Genomic DNA, 20,776 nt, shown 5'->3' on the forward strand with positions numbered 1-20,776 from the left:
ATTTTCAAAACGAGGATTCGTTTTTATTTCTCTCGAGAATTTGTTTTTAAAGTTTAAGCAAGCATAAAGATTTAATCTAGTTCGTTATAATGTACTACAAGATAGAATATTTCATTTCACCGAAGTAATCTCATCTCTCTTTTCTAAGGAAAAAAATATTATTTCTCAAAGTTTTATGTCGATATAAGGATCATTATTCTCTTAATGAATTGTTTCCCTTATTACGAGCAGTAAAAAAAAATTTTTTTTATTACATTTCTTATGATCGTCGTTATTATGGCAAATGTTACGACGATAAAAATCGAATTTACGAATTTATTTTGTCCAGCGGCATCTGTTTCTTTTGTCAATGATGTACCCTGGAATCATTCGTTATATCATCGTTCTTTTAATCGTTTTAAATTTGAGAGATTTCTAAGAGGTGTTTTATGATCTTCCTTTTTTTGTTTTTTTTTTTTTTTTTTTTTTTTTTTCCAAAGCCAAACAAGTGAGAAACATATTTTAATGAAAAAATTAAAAAAAAAAATCTCTTTTAAAATATTTCTTTTGTTACGATTTTATCCTGGATAAAGTGTTAGAATTTTTTTCGTCTAATTCTTTATTATTCGATACGTATATATGATATATTTGTATCGTAGATAATTTGACGTTCTCATAGTAATATTCTTGTTGATTAATGAAGGAAGATGAGCAATTTAGAACAATAGAACGGTTTCGTTTCTATTAACTCTATAGCTAACGATTTATACCATAGATCAAACTCAATGATTTATCAACAATGTATTAAATTTTTTTGAAATAACAAACGAAAATTGAATAATCTTTTATTGAAATTATATTTGTTAAAATATAGAAATTAAATTTCTATACACACGTTAGATATTAGAGAGAAATTTTATTAATTAGTTTATAATTAGATAATTTTTTAGATATATATAAAACCTTTTATATAAAATTTATAATAGTTTACTTATCAAATCGATCCTTTCTTAGTCATGGAATAGAATAATGAATGAATTTCGATTACTTCGCAAAGCATTCATGGGCTTCCAAGAGTTAAACTTTGCCAGTTGAGTAAACAATCTTTGAATTAAGATGCAACGAACAGTAAGGCAAGCAAGAAGGAGAGACTATGCTGATGCATATGAAATAGATATTCAGAATATGTAAAATCTATTCACATGAATTTACGCATCGTTTTAGGTTCACTTGTGTCTTCTCCGTAATCTAAGCTTATTCATCCATCAGAATGTGCAAATATTTGCTAATTTTTATTATTTTTTCCTTTTCTTTTTTGCTTCCTCATTAAAATACAATAAACATTATCGTACATTTTATTGGGCATTACGATTTTTGTTTTGTCATGCTAGACGCGTGATAAAGTAAATTAAATTTGGATCTTTTTAATCTCATGGAAATATCATACTAATTGTAAATAATTATTCTATCGATAATTTGTCAAATTATTTGAAAATTTTAATTACATTTTAATTGGATTTCGTTTTATATACAACTTGCATGTGTTCACTTTAATCTAAACTCATATTCAGTCATTAAAATGTGCTTTTTGGTAATTTTGCTTCTTGTTGCTTTTTCATTTTTTCTTTTTTTTTTTTTCGTTTAATTATTTCCTTTTTTTTTTTTTTATTGTTTCATTGAGATATATAAAAAATGAGCGTACATTTTATTGAACATAATTTTTAATTAATTCTAGTCACGTACATAGATATTATATTAAACCATCGTCGTGTTCAATAATTTGTGTCAATTACAAAGATTTCAATTATATTCATTGGACTTTGCCTACTTCTTCTTTTTCAATCAATTTCAACTTTTTCCGATTCTTAATGTCGATATCAGTAGTTCTCGAAACTTTGGTCTGTTTCTAACACTTTTGCTGAATCTTGAACAAATCCGACGTTAATACGAAATCTTTAGCTTTAACAGATCCTACAGGAGCATTACGTTATATAAGCCTTGAGATAAGGAAAATAAGTAAAATTAGCAAGAGGCTTGTTAAGAAGCTTAAGGTTACAACTGTAGAGAAGAAAAAAAAAAAAAAAGAAAAAAGGAGGGCAGGGTCAAATCGATGATAAAAGTAAAGAAAAAATAAAGAAAGAAAGAAAGAAAGAAAAAAGACTTTTTCCACTTGTTTGCGAAAAAGAATTCATTTGTAAACGTGTATTTAATTTTTTGTTATGTTAGAAATTATAATTATTATAATAATTAATATATGTTAGAAATTTGACGGCATCATTTTCAGACAATCGAATCATCCTGATAGAAATCTAAAGAAGATGAGAAAGATAAAAGTTCGTTCAGTTTAATCTTTGTTTTTTTTTTTTTTTTTTTGGTGGCTACATTGTAAAACTTAGCTTGTTAACAAATAACAATATAACAAATCTTAACAATAACAAATTTTAGCTTGTTAAATTATATAATGTAAAGCTTTAATGTAACAAACTTGTAAAGTATCTCGAATAAGAATAAGAATAATTAATTTTTAGAAATAATTTAGAAACTTTTGGCCCATTCTGTATAAAAAAAAAAGTTTATATAAATATAACTAATATTTAATAATTATATGCCGCTAAATGATAATTATATTCCTTCATTCGTACAATTGATTTATTTATGTAATAGCATACTAATGGAATCGAAAGGATGGACCATTTGTAAAGAGGAGAGATCCTTTCTTCTGTTGCAGACAGAGTAGAATTCATAGCGTCGGATTACCAACACGAGCATCTCTACTTCCGGAGCCACCACCCAACGAAAATAATGTGCCACCACCTATTCCACGTCGCCATTCAGCCACACCAACGGTAAATATATTTCTTTGACGGATATCGTAAAAGGGATGGATATTATTTTTAAATTTCGATTGAAAATAAGTCACATGCGAAATGGAATTATTATATAATATTTTTTTTCTTTTCTTTTTTTCACAAAAATGATCTTCACACGAACAAATATGTACGTGTCTATAAACATAAAAATATCGATATATCCAATAATTACAAGCATTACACATTTTTATATTCTTCAATGTATAACAAGTATTAAACTGTCATTTATTTTAAGATCTATCTTTTTTTTTAATATTAATAAAATATGTGTATTATTTAATGTATAGGTAGCACCACCACCAATACCATTACGTCCACCGGCAATACCAAAAAGATCCAAAAACGAGAAACCAATTCCAATTAAAAAGATTAATGGTAACAGGCAACAAGATGATTCATCAACGAATCAACGAATTAATAATGATCCAACGTCGTCATCATCTTTGTCATCGTCACCGACAACGGCTCGTCATCTTGGTACTCCTACTTGGAATCAGACGGTAACGATCGATGAGAAATTGATAGACCTTGGACCATTTAGAACGCATACTCAACCGTCCACCGAGGATTTCTCTTTGGCTTTTGAATCGAAGGACGTGGTCAGCACCAATGAGAACGGTTTCATTGCTAACTTCGGCAAAGTCAATTTCCCGGATGAGGAAAAGCTTGAGAATCGAAAATCTAGCCTCGATGAACTTCGAAAGGCTTCGCGAGATCTTGAGAAGAACCTTCACGAAAGGACTCTCAAGAACAACGAAACTAAGTTCGATGATATATTAGGTGATAGAGAAGAGAATAGACAACGACAAAATATCCCTTCTCAAAATGACAGGTAAATACGTGCTAGTATTATTATAATGTGTATCAATATTTTTTATTAATTAAATTTTATATCTATGATATATACATATGTATATATATTTTGACTTGAAGAATTAGATTTTTTTTTTTTAACGAAATTCCTTTTTTTTTTTTTTTTTTTTTTTTTTTTGAAAGAAATTAAATAAGTAATTAATCCTTTAAACGAGATTTGAAAGTTGTTACGATATTAACACGATAAAATGAATATTGTTCGCGTCGAGTTGTGATAAAAGATCGCAAGGCTTTGAAGAATTTTTTTTTAAATAGAACTAATCTCTTTAGTTAGCTATAATCGTTAAGAAATTTTTCAAATGCACAAAAGCGATGATTTATCCCAACAATGTCAAGTCCACTCGGTTCAACATTAAACACGCTTTACATGGTAGATACTACGTTCGAATTTGACCTAAATGATTCAGACGTTTGCACTTAGAAGAGGTTCGTCAAACCAAGCGTAAATTCGAAGCTTAATCTTGGTAAAGTATTCGATTATATTGCCGTACGAGTGGAACTTAACGTTAACAGTTTTAATCATCAATTAGCGTGCTTATACGATTTATCTCGTTTCAGCTTGACCAGCTATTATATTTATTTAACGATAGTAAATTATTTTGTAATCTTTTAATTAGGTATCACGTTATCGCTATGATGGCTTTCTTCTCTGCGTCTTTTTTTTCTTTTTTTTCTTTTATTAACTTAAAACTATGTTAATTTATATTAATGCACAGATCCGCGTTAAATATATTATATTTTGAAGGCGATGTAACGCGTTTATTATATGCATGCATTTCAAGACAGAAAATAATCTGTACATGCGATACACTTAAACGATCAATTTTATATCATAGCTAAATGATGAAAATATATCATGAGATATTTTATATATATATATATATATATATATATATATATATATATATATATATAAATTCTTTTATATCAGTTTAAAACCATTGAACATTTTTCACTCAGACAAGAACACCCAAGAGGAAAGTTCAGGAAAGAAGAGAAAAGCATCGAGGATAGCATAGAGGAGGAAGTATTGGAGGGAATATCCGAAGAAGAAATGTCTGAGTCTCCTTCTAGAGACACTTTTCAGGAGGAACGAAAGTTCGTAGGACTGGTTAGATCGTATAGAGAAGAAGAGAAAAGATCTAAGTTTGAGGAACTTCAAGCAGCCTCGAAGAATCTCGAACGACGTCTTCAGAGTAAAAACGAGGAGGATGATCAACGTCGTTATAGGGATATGGAGAGACGTTTGAACAAAGATAGGTCAATATCTAGGTAAAAATTTTTTTTATTACAATTTTTTTTTTTTTTTTTTTTTTTTTATAAACAAGTACATGAGTTTTTGCAATATCGAAATGAAATCGTCCTATAGATACGAAGATCTTCCAAGGGTATCACAAGAATTAGAAAGACGAATATTGTCCGATCAAAGATCTATCGTCGATCAATCGACGCGTGGAAAATATGAGACCGATATGGAAAGGGCCAGGAACATGTTACAACATAATTCGAGAAAGGAAAGATCTGGTATCGAGAAATTAGAAAAATTACCTAAGGCAACGCAAACGAATCTACCTCCGCCTCTTAGTAGTACGATTTGTCAAAATTACGTGCCAAAACCAATCAGTGTCAGACAGGATAGCAACGTTTCATCCGATAGTTTTAGTCAAACCAGTTCACCAAGTTACACAAACAAAACTATGGAAGCACCCTTGCTTCCACATAAATATGGAAAAGTGCCAGGTAATATATCTAATATATATATATATATATATATATATATATATATATATATATATATATACATATTTGTTTTTATAGTTAATGATATAATTAGAACAATTTTATAGATAGAGCTTTGGTTCATGAACCTGAAAATTCATCGGGTAGGCCAATAACAAAATCTACAAGTACACCGGCTAGTCTACAAACGATCGTTAGAACTCATGGTAGCAACAGTACATCTTTGCATCATAAGGTGAGTTAAAAAAAAAAAAAAAAAAGAAGCCTAACTTAATGGTTATCATGAGAAGGAAAGAAGATAAGGATCCTCTACGTTTTAGCATAGGAAGAAAATTCCATCACGAAGAAATAATCCTTTTTTTCTTTCTTTTTCTTTTTTTTTTTTTTTTTTTTCTTCTTTTGAAAGAAAGAAAGAAAATAAATTAATTAATGCGTTTAGAAAAATTACAAATTAATTATTATTAGATACAATCGTTCAGTTATATTTTCTCGTGAGAACAAAGGAAACATTCGTGGCATTTAATACGCATCTCTCTCTTTCTCATTGTATTTAGAATTTTCTATAGAAGTTTGGTATTGTAATTCGCGTGGACATTTACGTGGCTTAGTTTAATGCTCATCGTTAAATACTCGACACTATTGCGAGCCATTCAACATATTATCGCGAGCAGAAATATTTGAACGCAGCGTTGTGAATCGTTGATGTTACAACGATGCCCGTATCATTAACGTAACCACAGTCATTGTTAACGTTGCTTAAACAGCTTGAATTATTTATTGTCGAGTATCATGCTTGATTTGTATTATATTAATGCCAAAGAAATTTATCACTTTTCTTTCTTCCTTTTTTTTTTCCTTTTCTTTTCTTTTCTTTTTTTTTGTTACAGATAATCAAGGATATGGCTAATCGTCATTACGTAACAAGAGGAAGATTCAAATACGTGCAATTATTGGCCAATATTGTTGCCCTTTTAGCTATTGTTGCTGGATTGAATGCATATTATAAAAGTAAGCTTAAATAATTTTAAACATTAAGACAAAGGTAGATATCATATAAATTTTTATTTTTATTTTATAATATTTAATACTTCGTTCATATAAAATTGTTATATGTGTATATATATATATATATTTATTTATTTATTTATAAAATATAAACAAAGAAATGGTTGACGATATATCAAGAATTTCTTTTTCTCTTATAAGATCGTATAAAAGAAATTTCTTGTATTAGTACAATCGATCGAGCAATGTCAATGTAGGACGTATGATTTGCTTTGTGGTACTAAAAGATCAATAATACTCTCTCTCTCTCTCTCTCTCTCACTCACTCACCTTCTTCCTCCCCCTTCCTCTCTCTTCCTGTTCGTTTCTCTCCTATCTATCACATGCCTACTTCAAATACGAATATCAAGTTTACAGCAAACACAGGATTGCACACAATGTGTGTGTGTGTGTATGTGTGTGTGCAGAATAAAATAAACAATTCTATTATGTCACGATTCGAATTAGTTATTACAGTAATAATAATTCAATCGTATAATGAAAAAGAATAATATTTTTATATGTCGGTCGGCCAATTTTTTGGATTATCACGAAAAAAAAAAAAAATGTTAATTTTACGCTTTATCACATCGCAATATCTTTTTCAAATTGTAAAATTGCAATATTCACCCTAGGAACTTCATACGTCCAATCATCGTATAATCAATACAATTGATTTTGATTTAGTCATTTCATTGAATACAGCGTATCCTGAAACTGCCATAAGATTCGAGAATAGAACGGAATATACGAGAGCCATTACGGTAACCGAACCAACGCGTTCGATAATACAGGAAGAAGAAGAAGAGAAAAATCCTGCACCGGGTGTCTGTTTACCGGTGATAGTCAACTTTTGTCAATATCACAAGGTAATTAAGAATCCCTATTGTTTTACAGGATGAATCGGCTAAATGACAATCGTCTTGACTATCTGCTTTATTTGTTGAATTTGTTTTATTTTTTCTCATTTTTTTTTTCTGTTTCTATTTTTCTTTTTTTTCAAACTCGAATCTCTTGATCTTCATCTTGATCATAAAATTTCGTAATAAATGACGATGAGAGAGAGAGAGAAAAAAAAGAACGGAACTTTTTGCACGTTTTTACACGTTGCCCTCTCGAAATAATTCAATTATGTTTCCACAAAGTTCCTTTTTTTTTTTTTTTTTTTTTTTTTTTTTTTCGTTCATATATAACCAACTATGAAATAAAATAGATATTCTGAATGATCATTGTTATATTTAGTTGATGTCATCTCCTGTTATAAGAAGAAATTTGTATTTCGTTCTATTATGGTACGACGTGCATTCGCATAATCAAGGACAACGTGGGAGAGGGAGAGAGAGAGAGAGAGAAAGAGAGAGAGAGACGTATAAGAACTTTCAACAAATAATTCCACGGATTATCTCGGTACCGTGAAAGGAAATTAATTGACGTTGGGCTAAACGAAAAGGGAAAAACGAGTCACGTGACGGCGCCCGTTTTTTCTCACCTTTTTCCTCTCTCCTCTTCTTCTTCTTCTTCTTTTTTTGTCTTTTTTTCATTTTCTCCTTTCGTTTCCTCCATTCTTCTTCGCTTCGAAATAAAATTGTCTTAATTAAGAGACAAAAAGGGAATGCAAATAAGAAAAGGAACTAATATTCCTGTGGTTTATATTAAACGTAAATTGAAAATAATCTTTTATCGAAGGTATAATTTAAAGTGGCCCCATGTGTCGCGAGAGCTCTAAACGTAACCAGTTGTAGCCATCTCCTCTTTAATCGATCGCAAGCAACGTCTTCCGACGGAATTCATTCGCGAGATTCCGGGGTTTCACGCGACGTGGCGACGATATTATTACACACCGAATTAAATACGCCTCGAGAGAGAAATATATTTCGGAATATTCGAAGCTCGATTATGTAATGTAGATTAATTAATAGTACGCATTATGGCAACTGAATTATTTTCACAACTTTTTTTTTTCTCCTTCTTTTATAACATTCGAATCTTCTCTCTCTCTCTCTCTCTCTCCCTCTCCCTCTTTTTATTAAAAAGAAAAATTTTTTTTTTAAATCGTTTCCAGAATATAGATGTGCGTGTGTGCGCGCGCGTGACGTCTTCAACGATAATTTCACATTTCCGTCGTTCAAATAAATTTTTCATGTTCCTCCATCTCCTCCTCCTCCTCCTCCTCCTCCTCCTCCTCCTCCTTCATCTCTCCCTCCTTTTTCTTTCTCTTTTTTTTTTCCTTTTTTTGTCGACCCTTTTTCAAGTGTCACCTTTCGCTTAGTCCTCTCTCTCTCTCTCTCTCTCTCTCTCTCTCTCTCTCTCTCTCTCTCTCTCTCTCTCTCTCTCTCTCTCTCTCTCTCTTGCGAAAAGCCTTCCCATTAAAAATTCATAAAACGACTCACGCGTCATCCCTGTGCTACGTGAACGAGCAACTCGGCTGAATAATCGGCGTACTCGGCGAAAAAAACGACTGGTTTTAGGAGCGATATTTACGCGGTACGTTTCGAAAGAGCAGGGAATTACAACGGAATATATGCATATATATATGTATATATATATGTATACGTTACTTATACATATGTATATATGTATGCATGTATGCATGTATGCATGTATGCATGTCGATCGTGTTGAATCGAATAAATCCCTGCCAGTGTTTATTTCTTTTTTCTTTTTTTTTTTCTTCTTCTTTTTTATTATTTTGTTTTCTTTTTCTTTTCTTCTTTTTTCTTTTTTTTTTTTTTTTTTTGTTACATTCTTCTCTTCTTGTTTGAATTTATTTATCGTTTTATTTTTATCTTCTTCGTTTATCTTTTTTCGTATCGGCGATCAAACGTATCAAAATAATCGAACAATTATTTGCTCTTTATAAACTTCGTCATCGATGAGCTATAGAAGAAGTTCTTCTCATTCGTATCGTATGATTTTATTTTACAGGTTCCTTACAACTTCACGGTCTTTCCAAATTTTATGGGTAACTTCGGTCAACGGGACGCTCAACAAGAATTGCAATTATACAAGTCCGTCGTAGATGTTAGGTGTTACGAATTGGCAGCTTTATTTCTATGTAGTATCTTCGTACCGAAGTGTGGATCTCGTGGTCATTTGGTCCGACCTTGTCGTAGTCTCTGTTCTGGTAAGTTTATTCTTGATTTTTTTTCCTTTCTTTTGTTCTTTTTTTCTTTTTTTTTCTTTTTTTTTTTTTTTTTTTTTTTTTTTTTTCACGTTGACATTAAATCGAATTTGTAATAAAATTGAAAAAGAGAAGACGTTTGGAATTATTTTGATTTATTCATTCTCTTTTTTTTTCCACATTCATATACAAATTAAATGAGCCGAAAAAAAAAAAAATAATAATAATAATAATAAATTTCAAAATAAAGAAGCAAATAAATTTAATTCAAATAATTTTCGATTACTTTTCAATATGAAATTCATACGAAATTAATACACGAATGATAAATAATATAATGATTTAGATTGATGAACATTTTTTGTTTGTTTCTTCCCCTTTTATTTTACAGAAACTAAAAGGCGTTGTGGTTTCTTTCTCGAAGTCTTTAGCTTGGCACTACCGGATTATCTCGAATGTGATCTATTTCCGGAAAATGATAATCCAGATGTCTGCGTGGGCCATTTTGAAGTGATAGAAACAAACGCGAGAGCTCAGAAACCGGGTAAGTTGTTAAGATAATAAATTTGATCGAAAATCGGCCGAGGACAATCAAATCCAAAATTTCCACTATATTTTTCTTTATTTTTCATTAAATCTTTAATTTTATAATATTTTGATCTTACTAACGTCTCATATGAAAAATATTTTGCGAAAGTATTTGAACCTTGAAGTATTCAATAAGATTAATTTTGGGAAAGAGCTGAGAATCCTCGATTAAGAATTGGATAAGCAAAGGATTAAAATAATCTTGACGGAGCAGTCAGTCGGCATACGAGATTATAACAGCTCCAGATTTTAAGGGCTTTAGTAAAATGGAGCATCATCTCTGACAATTAGATTTCCTTAAGGGAGAATTTCACGATGACAATGACGTGACAATTGAATTTTTCATAATAAATAGATAAACATTTTTAAAAAATGTGTGATAGTTAAATTTTGTTATTTACAAAGTGAAACTTACAAAATTCATAAAAATAACAAATCATTGTAGATTCGCAATGTTAACCAATCATATAAATCTAATCGTTTGAATTAATACGCTATAATTACATTATTTAATTATTTTTCAACGAAACGAAATTTAACAAATTGTTCAATACTATAATATACGATCTGAAAAATTACAAATCTTTATACATTTACGTTGCTTAAAAATCATATGAACCTTAATCGAACTTGAATTAAAATTTATCGTTTAAAAGGAATATTATTATTTGATATAATTGAAATTCGTTGAAAGTTCACGATATCTTTTTGAATTAACGTATGTATATTTCTAGTATAAAAAGATAACGACAGAATTCGTACGCATACTTAACGTAGTTAATGCAACAGGTGTGCCGAACGAGATCAATAACGCTTATACAACGTTTTCATCTTAAAACCACGGCTTGTAACTGTTTAATGAATTCTACTTGGTAACACTTTCGCAGGGACCAAAATTGCTTCGCTATAGCGTGTACTTGCTCACCACAAACAAAACCGATACCAACTGAGATTACATTTTCCTTAGTATAAATGGACAACGGGTAACGTTTCGTAATTACTTTCTAGAGTATCTCTAAGCTTCTGAAGAGAATTTATATTGAAACTGAATCTCATATTATGCATCCAATATACATCAATTTTACTTAAAATATATATATATATATATATATATATATATATATATATATATATTTTTTTTTTTTACATTTTACACGATCTACAGATATATAAATTAAAGACAGTTTATATAAACTAATAATACATAAAATAAGTAGACAAATATAAAGTACCTATTTGATAAATATTTATAAAATGCATTGGCCCTTTATTCTTAGGTGTTGAAATAGGTAGAAAATATGAAACGATGAGGAACATTCGAATAGTGCTGCACGAGTTGCAATTGCTAAAGCAAACATTGGCGGGATTGAGAGGGCAGGTATTGATCGAGAATAGCAGGATGGTCTTTCGCGTCGAATAATCGGCCGATCGGTGTTCTAGATCGACTCGCAACGATAAATCGAGTCATTTGCGTCTACGCTTAATTAAGGCTTTAAAGTGTGCCAGGACTATTGGAGTTTGCCTATCAGAGGAGTTTCAGTAATTTCAATGTATACACTCTCCCTCTCTCTCTCTCTCTCTCTCTCTCTCTCTTCACCTCCCTCTTTGCAATTAATCCTTGCCTTCTCTTTCTTCGCTTATCTCCTTTTCATCCTCGTTTGATCAACATTTTCCCTCTCTCTCTCTCTCTCTCTCTCTCTCTCTCTCTCTCTCTTTTTTATTAATTTCTAACGCAATCTCGATTCTACTCTTTTTTATTTTTTATTTTCTTATTTATTTATTAATTTTTTTTTCAAGGAGGATGAAAACGACGACTGCTTTTCGATAATAATAAAAAGAAAAAAAAAAAAAAAAAAAAGAAAGAAAGAAAAACCGTAATTATAAACGACTTCATTAAAAATCTATGTTTTTTTTTACAAAAATAATATCGATATAGAGAATATTTCTATTAAGCTCTCATAGCCGTATTTGCAAAAGTACATACATACATACATACATACATACATGAAAGTATATGCATGATGGCTTTTGCAAACATATGTTGTTACTTTGTACACAAATAATATATAGAAATACGTTACAGTTGGAGTATACAGCTATTATTGCACAAGAAGATAGATTTTAAATTCATATTAAACTATCGCACAGTGGATTATATTCGCTAGGCAACGTTACCGCAGTTAGAATTGGTGGTTTTGCCCTGTTTCCACTATTATTCCCTCCCCCTAGCCCCTAAAATCCCATTCTCAAAACCCCTTCAGTGAATATGCAAATTTACTCATAGCAACAATTCAACTAATTAGATCGTTACGATTTAAGAAATATAAGTCTATGCGAGATCATTTTGTTAATATTTTTGTTTCCTTTTTGTTTTCGAGGCAAAGAGGGGAGGATTTTTGATATTATCAAATAAAATGAAATAAAGTGAAATAAAGTGAAATAAAATAAAAGGGAAAAAGAGAGAAGTGAATTAAATAAAATTGAATTAAATAAAAAAAATTTCAAAGATTAGTGGAATGTTTTGCGTGAACGTGATCGACATTAAAAATCGATGAATACTATATGTAAATAAATATATATACATATATATATTCTCTGTCTCTCTCTTTTTTTTTTATCTCTTAACATTTTTAAAAATGAAATTCATCGTGTGTTTTGTTCCTTTTTTTGCCACAGAACATATAAAATCTGTGCTTTAATGGATTAGCGCGTGTTCTTTTTTTTCTTTTTTTTTTTTTTTTTTTTTAGAATTCCACTTGTATGTTTACAGTATGCACCAGTGGTTTCCAATGCGACGACAACCGATGTATACCGGTTGATTGGCGATGCGACGGTCATCTGGATTGCGCCGATCATAGCGACGAGATCGGGTGCGGCGAGTGTGGTTCCGTTTCCTTGTCAAAGTTTAATAATAGTAACAAAGGAGATAAAAGGAAATTTACTCTGTCGAAGAGTACTCAATCAAAGGCTACTTTACATTGCGGCGAAAGGAGATGCATGTCAGCTAGTCATATTTGCGATGGAGTTATGGATTGTCCTTGGGGACAGGACGAACGTTATTGCTGTAAGATTATTTCGTTTTCTTATTTATTTATTTATTTATTCGTTTATTTACTTTTATTTCTGTTTTATTTTTAATCTTATAAGGACGAAAGAAAAAACATTTCGAACGTTTACACGTTTAAAATTTAAAATTAAAATATCATGAATGTTTTTTTTTTTTTTTCTTTCCCTCTCTTTCTATATATATATATATAAATATTTTTTATTGTTGTCAGTAAAACTGAGCCAAAAAAATGGTGACATTGGTAAAGGACTTCTTGAAGTTTATCACGCAGAAATGGGTAAATTTATGCCAGCTTGTATACCACCAAAGATGCACGTCACCGCACAAGCTATTTGTTCCCTTCTAGGCTACACGTAAGACTTATTGACCTTTCATTCTCTCTATATCAATGTTTTTCCACACCTTTTCGCTACTCTCTCTCTCTCTCTCTCTCTCGCCCCATTATAAGAAATATTTTTATAATAACTATATATGTCATGATAAAGCTGACAAGGTTGAATTATTTACTTAATCTTTTTCTCTCTTTCTTTCCTTTTTCCTTTTTTTTTCTTTTTTCTTTTCTTTTTTTCTTTTTTTAAATCATGTAAAACAAATCAAATTTAGGGGCCTTAACGTACTTGCCAATTATCAATTTTTATTATATAAATGATAATTTTTATGAATATAATTTATTATATACCAATATAATTAACTTTTATTATGCCTCATGAAAATAATGCTACATGACCGAATTATTTATTTATTTTTTTTTTTTCTTAAATTTTTTTTTTCTTAAATTTAAAATTTTATCAATTAGGTTTCAACGAATTTATTAATCGTCGAAATTTTATTAAATGATACATTTTTATGATTGCAATTTATCATAACTTTTACAACATTACACTTGTAAATATTAATCTATTTGATTTTTTTTTTTTTTAGTGTCGCTCTTTCATCGGATTTTTCTAACAAAGATGGTAACCTGACTATGATTCAAGCCTTCAATGAATCGAATCAGTATCGGAGATTAACACCAAAGCGAAGTTTATTGAAAAAATTTCAAGCGTGTGTAAAAGAGGATGAGGATTATCCGACAGTAAAACTCACTTGTTCCGAATACGGTGAATTTCAAAGTATATTTATCGTGACCTTTTTTTGTTTTCTTTTTTTTTTTCTTTCAATGAGAATTATTTCGACGAGATATACAAAAAATAATGGTCTGCCTTGTAAAGAAAAATGTTATGCTTTCCAGCATGTGGAAGGAGGTTCCCGCTTTATGGTAATTCAAATGTTAAAACAAGAATCGTCGGTGGCGTAGAAGCATCACCAGGTGATTGGCCCTTTTTAGCAGCACTTTTGGGTGGACCCGAACAAATTTTTTATTGCGCTGGTGTACTCATTTCCGATCAATGGGTTTTAACCGCATCACATTGCGTCGGAAAGTAAGAGGAGACCATTTTTTTAATCCAAACGTCATAATCGTATCGACGATTGACTTGTAATTAAAAATTTGTGAAAAAAAAAAGAAAAAATATTTACAGTCTTTCGGATGTATCCGGTTGGACAATTCAATTGGGTATTACCAGAAGACACAGTCACACATATCTTGGACAGAAATTAAAGATCAAAAGGGTTATTCGTCATCCTGATTATAGTTTAGGTGTCGTTCATGATAACGACGTTGCTTTGTGTCAGGTATATTTCGAATCTTCATTTATATTAAATTTACATTTTTTTTAAATTTATATCGAATCATTAAAAATAATAATGATTTTATATTTGTATTATTATCAGCTTGAAAAACGTGTTCAATTTCATGAACATTTGAGACCAGTATGCCTACCTAATGCTACAACCAATCTTGCTCCTGCGACACTGTGCACAGTAATTGGTTGGGGTAAGAAGAACGACACACAGGGTAAGTACTTTAACGAATCAATTTCTATCGTTCACTAGAAAAAGTAAATCGATCGAGAAGAGGTTTTAAAAATGCAAAGTGTTTCTCGTAGCGAATAATCGAGTAAATAAGATTGAATGCTTTGGTAAATACACAAAATTGAATCGAATCGATATATACATCTCTATATATATATTCATCTGTATAGAACGATATTAAAAAAAAAAAAAAAAATCTCTATTTCTGAATAAACTTAGGAATGATAAGACAATTAATTATAGAAGCTGAATACGAACCGGCTGTAAATGAGGTACAAGTTCCTGTTTTAAACAGACAGGTTTGTAATATGTGGTTGGCTTACAAGGAATTGAATGTAACAGACGGTATGATATGCGCTGGTTATCCAGATGGTGGGAAGGATGCTTGTCAGGTAAATAAAAAAAAAAAAAAAAAAAAAACAAGAAAAAACAAGGAAAAAAAAGCAAAAAAAGAAACATACAAACAAATAAAGAAATAAATTCGTTTCTATTTCTTTTCTTTTCTTTTTATTTTCTTTTCTTTTTTTTTTTTTTCTTCCTTTCGCATAAAAGTCAATCGATCGTTTCAAAGCAAGAGCTTTTTTATTGTACATGCATTACAATCTAAGAAATATATTTTATTTTATGTAATTGAAATGTAAATAGAATAAAAACATGTATATTTGATTGAAGGGCGATTCTGGAGGGCCTCTGTTATGTCAAGACAAAGATGACAAAGAGAAATGGTTCGTGGGTGGAATCGTAAGTTGGGGTATAGATTGTGCCCGGCCAAAGTTACCGGGTGTTTATGCCTATGTACCAAAATACGTCCCATGGATTCGAAATGAAATGGCCAAGTATTCTGAAAAGGACGAGCCATAATGAAAGCAGTTCTTTCAGACATAATTGAAATATTATTCGAAAAAGGGAAGGTATTTCTTTTTGAAGAACGTATCTTATAATAAGTTCTTTAAAACAGTTCAGGAAAAACAAATGGAGAAATATTAAATATATATCTTGGAATAGCAAGATGATAATGAGACAATAATCATGGGGAAAAAAAAAAAAAAAAAAAAAAAAAAGAAAAATATTTATATACCCGGAGTTTGAATTGTAAACAAATATTTTCTGCAAATTTTAACGACCCCTTTCTGATTAATATATGGTCGTTAATATTTTAACGTTAATTAATTTTGGAGAGAAAAAAAAAGTTACGGGACGTCGTTTTTTTTTAATTAAATCATACGCCTAAAAAGGATTTACAAAAATTCAAAGTGAATATATTTTATACGTTATATCAAGATTAGAATACTGCTGCTTTTTTTTTCTTCTTTTTTTTTTTTTTTATATGTTTCGAAGCATTAACGTAAAACCTATACGACAATCGTTTTCGAGCTTCTTTCCTACAGGATATTTTCATAAACTATAATATTGAAGGAATTGTGGACTATGTTTTAATAAAAAAAATCCTGTTCAATTTGTAGATTTCTCTCTTTGTGGAGTCACAGTGTATCCATTTTTTACAGACGTTTTAAGATTGTTATACGAGATATTGTCCGTAATTTAAGGGGGGTATAAAAGTTATGGGAAATAAAAATTAGAATTGTGCAAGTGAATATATCTGATTCAATTGGATGCTAGTGATGATGATGATGACGATGATAATGATAATGATAATGATAATGATAATAATGATGATGATGAGAAGACTATGATTTTGAGAATGGAAGAGTGTTCCTCGAAACGAGAGTGTCGTTTAAGAGAGAGAGAGAGAGAGAGAGAGAAAGAAAAGAAAGAAATGGCAATTTTAGATTACAAAGAAAAAAAACGAAAAAAAAAAAGAAAAAAAAAAGAAAAAGGAAAAAAAAAAAAAAATATTTCAATTAGAACGAAGAAAAATGAAATAATTGGAAACATAGTAGTGTTTATAGATTTTCTCGTATAGTGAAACTATATTAAGCTTATTGCGTGAATGCGATTGACCCTTCTCCCATAAAGTTGAAGTTCAGATAATGAGAGTAAAACGCGTTGCCATTTTTTTAGAAAAAAAAGAAAGAAAAAAAAAAAAAAAAAAAAGAAAAAAGAATAAAAAAAAAATCAATATGATATATAAAAGTTTAATCGATGCGTAAAAATGTACCTTTGGTATTGAGAAATGAGATTAGTAAGATTAATGAAGAAAATTAAAAATATATTCGCGCATCTAATGCGCCTAAAAACATTTTTTAACGCTATCACCAACTTTTAACGTGCCAGGTTGTATTATAGACCACCAAGTGGTCAAAATCAATCCTTTATAGAATGCGCGTGTGTGCGCGCGTGCGCGCCCGAGCGCGCGCGCTTTTAAAGGGACGTCAATATTTATTTGATATTTTTCTTCTATCTTTTTTTAATCTTTTTTCTTTTTTTTTTTGTATATGTGTATTTATATATATTTCTTATTTTTTTTTATTTTTTTTTTTTTTTTTATTAAAACATTGCCAATGATCATTCTTTTCAACGAAGATTGACAAACGTAATCGATTATTAAAGAAGAAAGATTGGAAAAAATTGATAATGACTACCTGTGTGTGTATGTGTGTGCGTGCGTGTGCGTGTGTGTGTGTGTGTGTGTGTGTGTGTGTGTGCGTGTGTGTGACATAAAAGAAAAAAAGAAAAAGAAAAAAACTGTACTTTTATATAAAAGTATTTTTAATGGTTAACACACAATGCAAGTAGAGTATCTATCGTATAATTGCATAAAATGCAGTATAGTATTAAAAAAAAAATAAAATAAAGTAAAAAAAAAAATAATAAAAAAGGCATAATATTAAATGAGTTTAAGATTTAATTGATACGAATGGACGTTTCGTGTGACAATGAGATATCAACGAGGAATCTATGAAAGCATATATATGTACATACTCGTAGATATTTACCAAGTGTGCAGTAATATCATATATAATTTAGATTTCATATTAAGCAAGATATCTTCAAAATTTTTTATACATTCATTTTATTAGATATGCATAGGAGATACAAAAGAAGGGATTTCATTTGAATTTATATATTAAGAATTTTTTTTATATATTTATTTATTTAGACAAATTATTATATATAATGTTAAATGTATTATATATATATATATATATATATATATATATATATATATATATATATATATATATAAAACAAATATTCATACATCGAAACTTGCATTAAATCTTAAATCATAAATTTATTAATCATATTTATTTCTCTGAAATATATTAAAGAGAAAGAAATGGGTGGGAGAGAGTCAGAGTTTTTCTTATAATTGTTTAAAGAAACAAATTTTTAAAACAGTAGGTACTTGTTATAAATTTTATTCCAGAGTTTTCTTCCCAGTTGGAATCACATTATATGTATGATACATTAACAATACTAATAACATCATATATATGTTTCTATAATGTTGTGTATAACACAACTATTGAAATATACTTGTGAAGATAATAATTAGGAAAAGAAAAAAAAAATAGTTAAATACGTATACTCAGCTTTTCAAATCGTATATACATTTTATGCAGTTGTTTAGTATTAGGATAAGAATAATGTTGACTGAATTCTAGGGACAATAATTTGCACCCAGCACTTTTTTGATCTGCACCATAAAGAAAATAGTTTTTAAACGAATATACTTTATGATATATTATTTATTGAAAGTAGAGCATAATGAATTATGAGACTTAGATTTTTTCTAAGTATATAAACAAAAAAAAAAAAAAGAAAAAAAACCAAAGAAAAATGATAGTATTGTTGGTTGCTATATAACTTGATTATAATTTGTAATTTTTTTTTTTTTTTTAATTTACATACTTCTTACAATCATTGAAAAATTTTGAATAATGTTATTACAATAAAATTTTTATAGTAACAGCAGAAGCTTCCTATTTTATAATATTTTTCATTCGATAATAATCTGAATGAAGGAATTTGCTGATAATAATAGAAAACATTTGACAATAATGATCTTCCTTAGTATCCAGACAACGCTTAGTGTTAAATTAAGAAATGAATATAATAATAATAATAACCGACAATACTGTGTGAACAGACAATAAATACAATTAGGGATGTTCTCATATGGACAATAAATTATTAATTAAGGTTGATATATATAATGCTTAATATAAGATTTGCATGTGATCAGCAAGTAGTCATTGTCATTACTATAATAGTATATTCGTTAAAACTATTAGTATAAAAGCATTCTTTATGTGCAACAGACAAACATAACGTCTGTTGAATATTGAATAAGCTTTAGATTGTTATTATGTATAAGAAAAAGAAAACATCTTTTTCTGATTTCACGTTAATGTCACGTTAATTAATATTCATCCATACTATTGTGTGGATTAAGTTATATTTGAAAATTTTATTTTCTTCTGAGTTATTACACGTTTAACTTATTTAAAAAAGTTTTGGTACAAACAATCGTTCATTAAAAAATAAGTAAATATTTAATCTCAATTAGATGCGATATTACTTTTGCATGTAGGCTGATAAATAAATATGGTAGAGTAATTTATTCGAAAATTAATAATAAGATATTGGATAATTTATAAGGATATGCTTAATCAAATACAAATATAAAATGATGATAATTATATGACAATATTACGGTAAATGTTACTGCAAGCATGTACTATATTATAAAAAAAAAGAAAATGTAAATTATTTATATAAAAAGATTTTATTTCTTTCATATTTCCAAATTGGAATAGACAAGACATGCAATTATAAAATTTTTGTTAATCTTTTTGTAATTAGACTCGATATATTTTTTTACATAATGCCTTGAAAGAAAAAAGACAATTCTAGTGACATATTAAAAAAAAAAAGGAAAAAAAAAAAAAAGAGATTAATTAATATAGTGCCGTGAATAGAAATTTTCAATGATATTGAAAAATTCTGACTAAACATCATTATAACCAAGGCAAATTATTGAAAGAAACTTTATCACATATTTTAATTAAACAATAGTATATTTTTGCAAAAGAGATAGATCAAATAATGTTCAAATTAACAATATTATTCCTCATAACAACTTTATATTATTGAAATGATTTTGAGAAAAAAAAATTTTTCTACTCCAAAAAATACATAAGTCAATGCCTGTAGTCAATATACTATTTTAAAAAAGCCATAGCTGTGAATAAGTAAATTCTAATAGTAATAAATATAATAGTAACATATATAGCATATATAAGTTGGATAAACAAATTTTGGACTCAACATTGCACTTAATTAACAAATGTAATGTATTTTTCTCTATTTTCTTTCTTTTTTTTTCTCTCTTTTTTTTTTTTTTTTTTTTTTTTTTTTTTTTTTTTTTAGAAAGTATCAGAACATTATATATATAAATATATGATCTCGCTAACTGTCATATAACATGCACATCCTTGTTATTGTATTAGAAATTAATAATTACGAATATAAGAGTTTATATAAGTGTTATAAAAAGTTACTTTAAAGAATGTGAAAAAATGGCGCGCACAAAAGTACAGGTATTTCTATAAGAAGAAATTCTTCTCAAAGAATACAATAAAAAATGCGTAACTACTCCTGTGAAGTCAATGT

At 29.0% G+C, this 20,776-nt stretch overlaps 1 protein-coding gene across 10 annotated transcripts in view; it reads left to right on the forward strand.

The window, feature by feature from the left end:
- The window catches only part of LOC124946417, a 45,099-nt gene extending 27,147 nt beyond the window's left edge, over nucleotides 1-17,952 (forward strand). For 7 of the 10 annotated variants that reach the window (XM_047487094.1, XM_047487088.1, XM_047487089.1 and 4 more), the window contains 17 exons: nucleotides 2,708-2,825; nucleotides 3,137-3,681; nucleotides 4,683-4,994; nucleotides 5,092-5,462; nucleotides 5,570-5,697; nucleotides 6,350-6,470; nucleotides 7,212-7,375; nucleotides 9,432-9,630; nucleotides 10,019-10,171; nucleotides 12,986-13,279; nucleotides 13,494-13,635; nucleotides 14,204-14,394; nucleotides 14,514-14,703; nucleotides 14,788-14,956; nucleotides 15,056-15,179; nucleotides 15,440-15,588; nucleotides 15,869-17,952. In XM_047487094.1, the coding sequence (XP_047343050.1) occupies nucleotides 2,708-2,825; nucleotides 3,137-3,681; nucleotides 4,683-4,994; nucleotides 5,092-5,462; nucleotides 5,570-5,697; nucleotides 6,350-6,470; nucleotides 7,212-7,375; nucleotides 9,432-9,630; nucleotides 10,019-10,171; nucleotides 12,986-13,279; nucleotides 13,494-13,635; nucleotides 14,204-14,394; nucleotides 14,514-14,703; nucleotides 14,788-14,956; nucleotides 15,056-15,179; nucleotides 15,440-15,588; nucleotides 15,869-16,057 (3,559 nt within the window). In that variant the 3' untranslated portion in view covers nucleotides 16,058-17,952. The remainder of the gene's footprint in view (nucleotides 1-2,707; nucleotides 2,826-3,136; nucleotides 3,682-4,682; nucleotides 4,995-5,091; nucleotides 5,463-5,569; nucleotides 5,698-6,349; nucleotides 6,471-7,211; nucleotides 7,376-9,431; nucleotides 9,631-10,018; nucleotides 10,172-12,985; nucleotides 13,280-13,493; nucleotides 13,636-14,203; nucleotides 14,395-14,513; nucleotides 14,704-14,787; nucleotides 14,957-15,055; nucleotides 15,180-15,439; nucleotides 15,589-15,868) is intronic. The other 3 variants (XM_047487096.1, XM_047487095.1, XM_047487097.1) reach the window with 3 other exon arrangements.
- The last annotated feature ends 2,824 nt before the right edge of the window (nucleotides 17,953-20,776 follow it).

The sequence above is a fragment of the Vespa velutina genome, chromosome 2, assembly GCF_912470025.1.
Source record: "Vespa velutina chromosome 2, iVesVel2.1, whole genome shotgun sequence".
Taxonomy (NCBI): domain Eukaryota; kingdom Metazoa; phylum Arthropoda; class Insecta; order Hymenoptera; family Vespidae; genus Vespa; species Vespa velutina.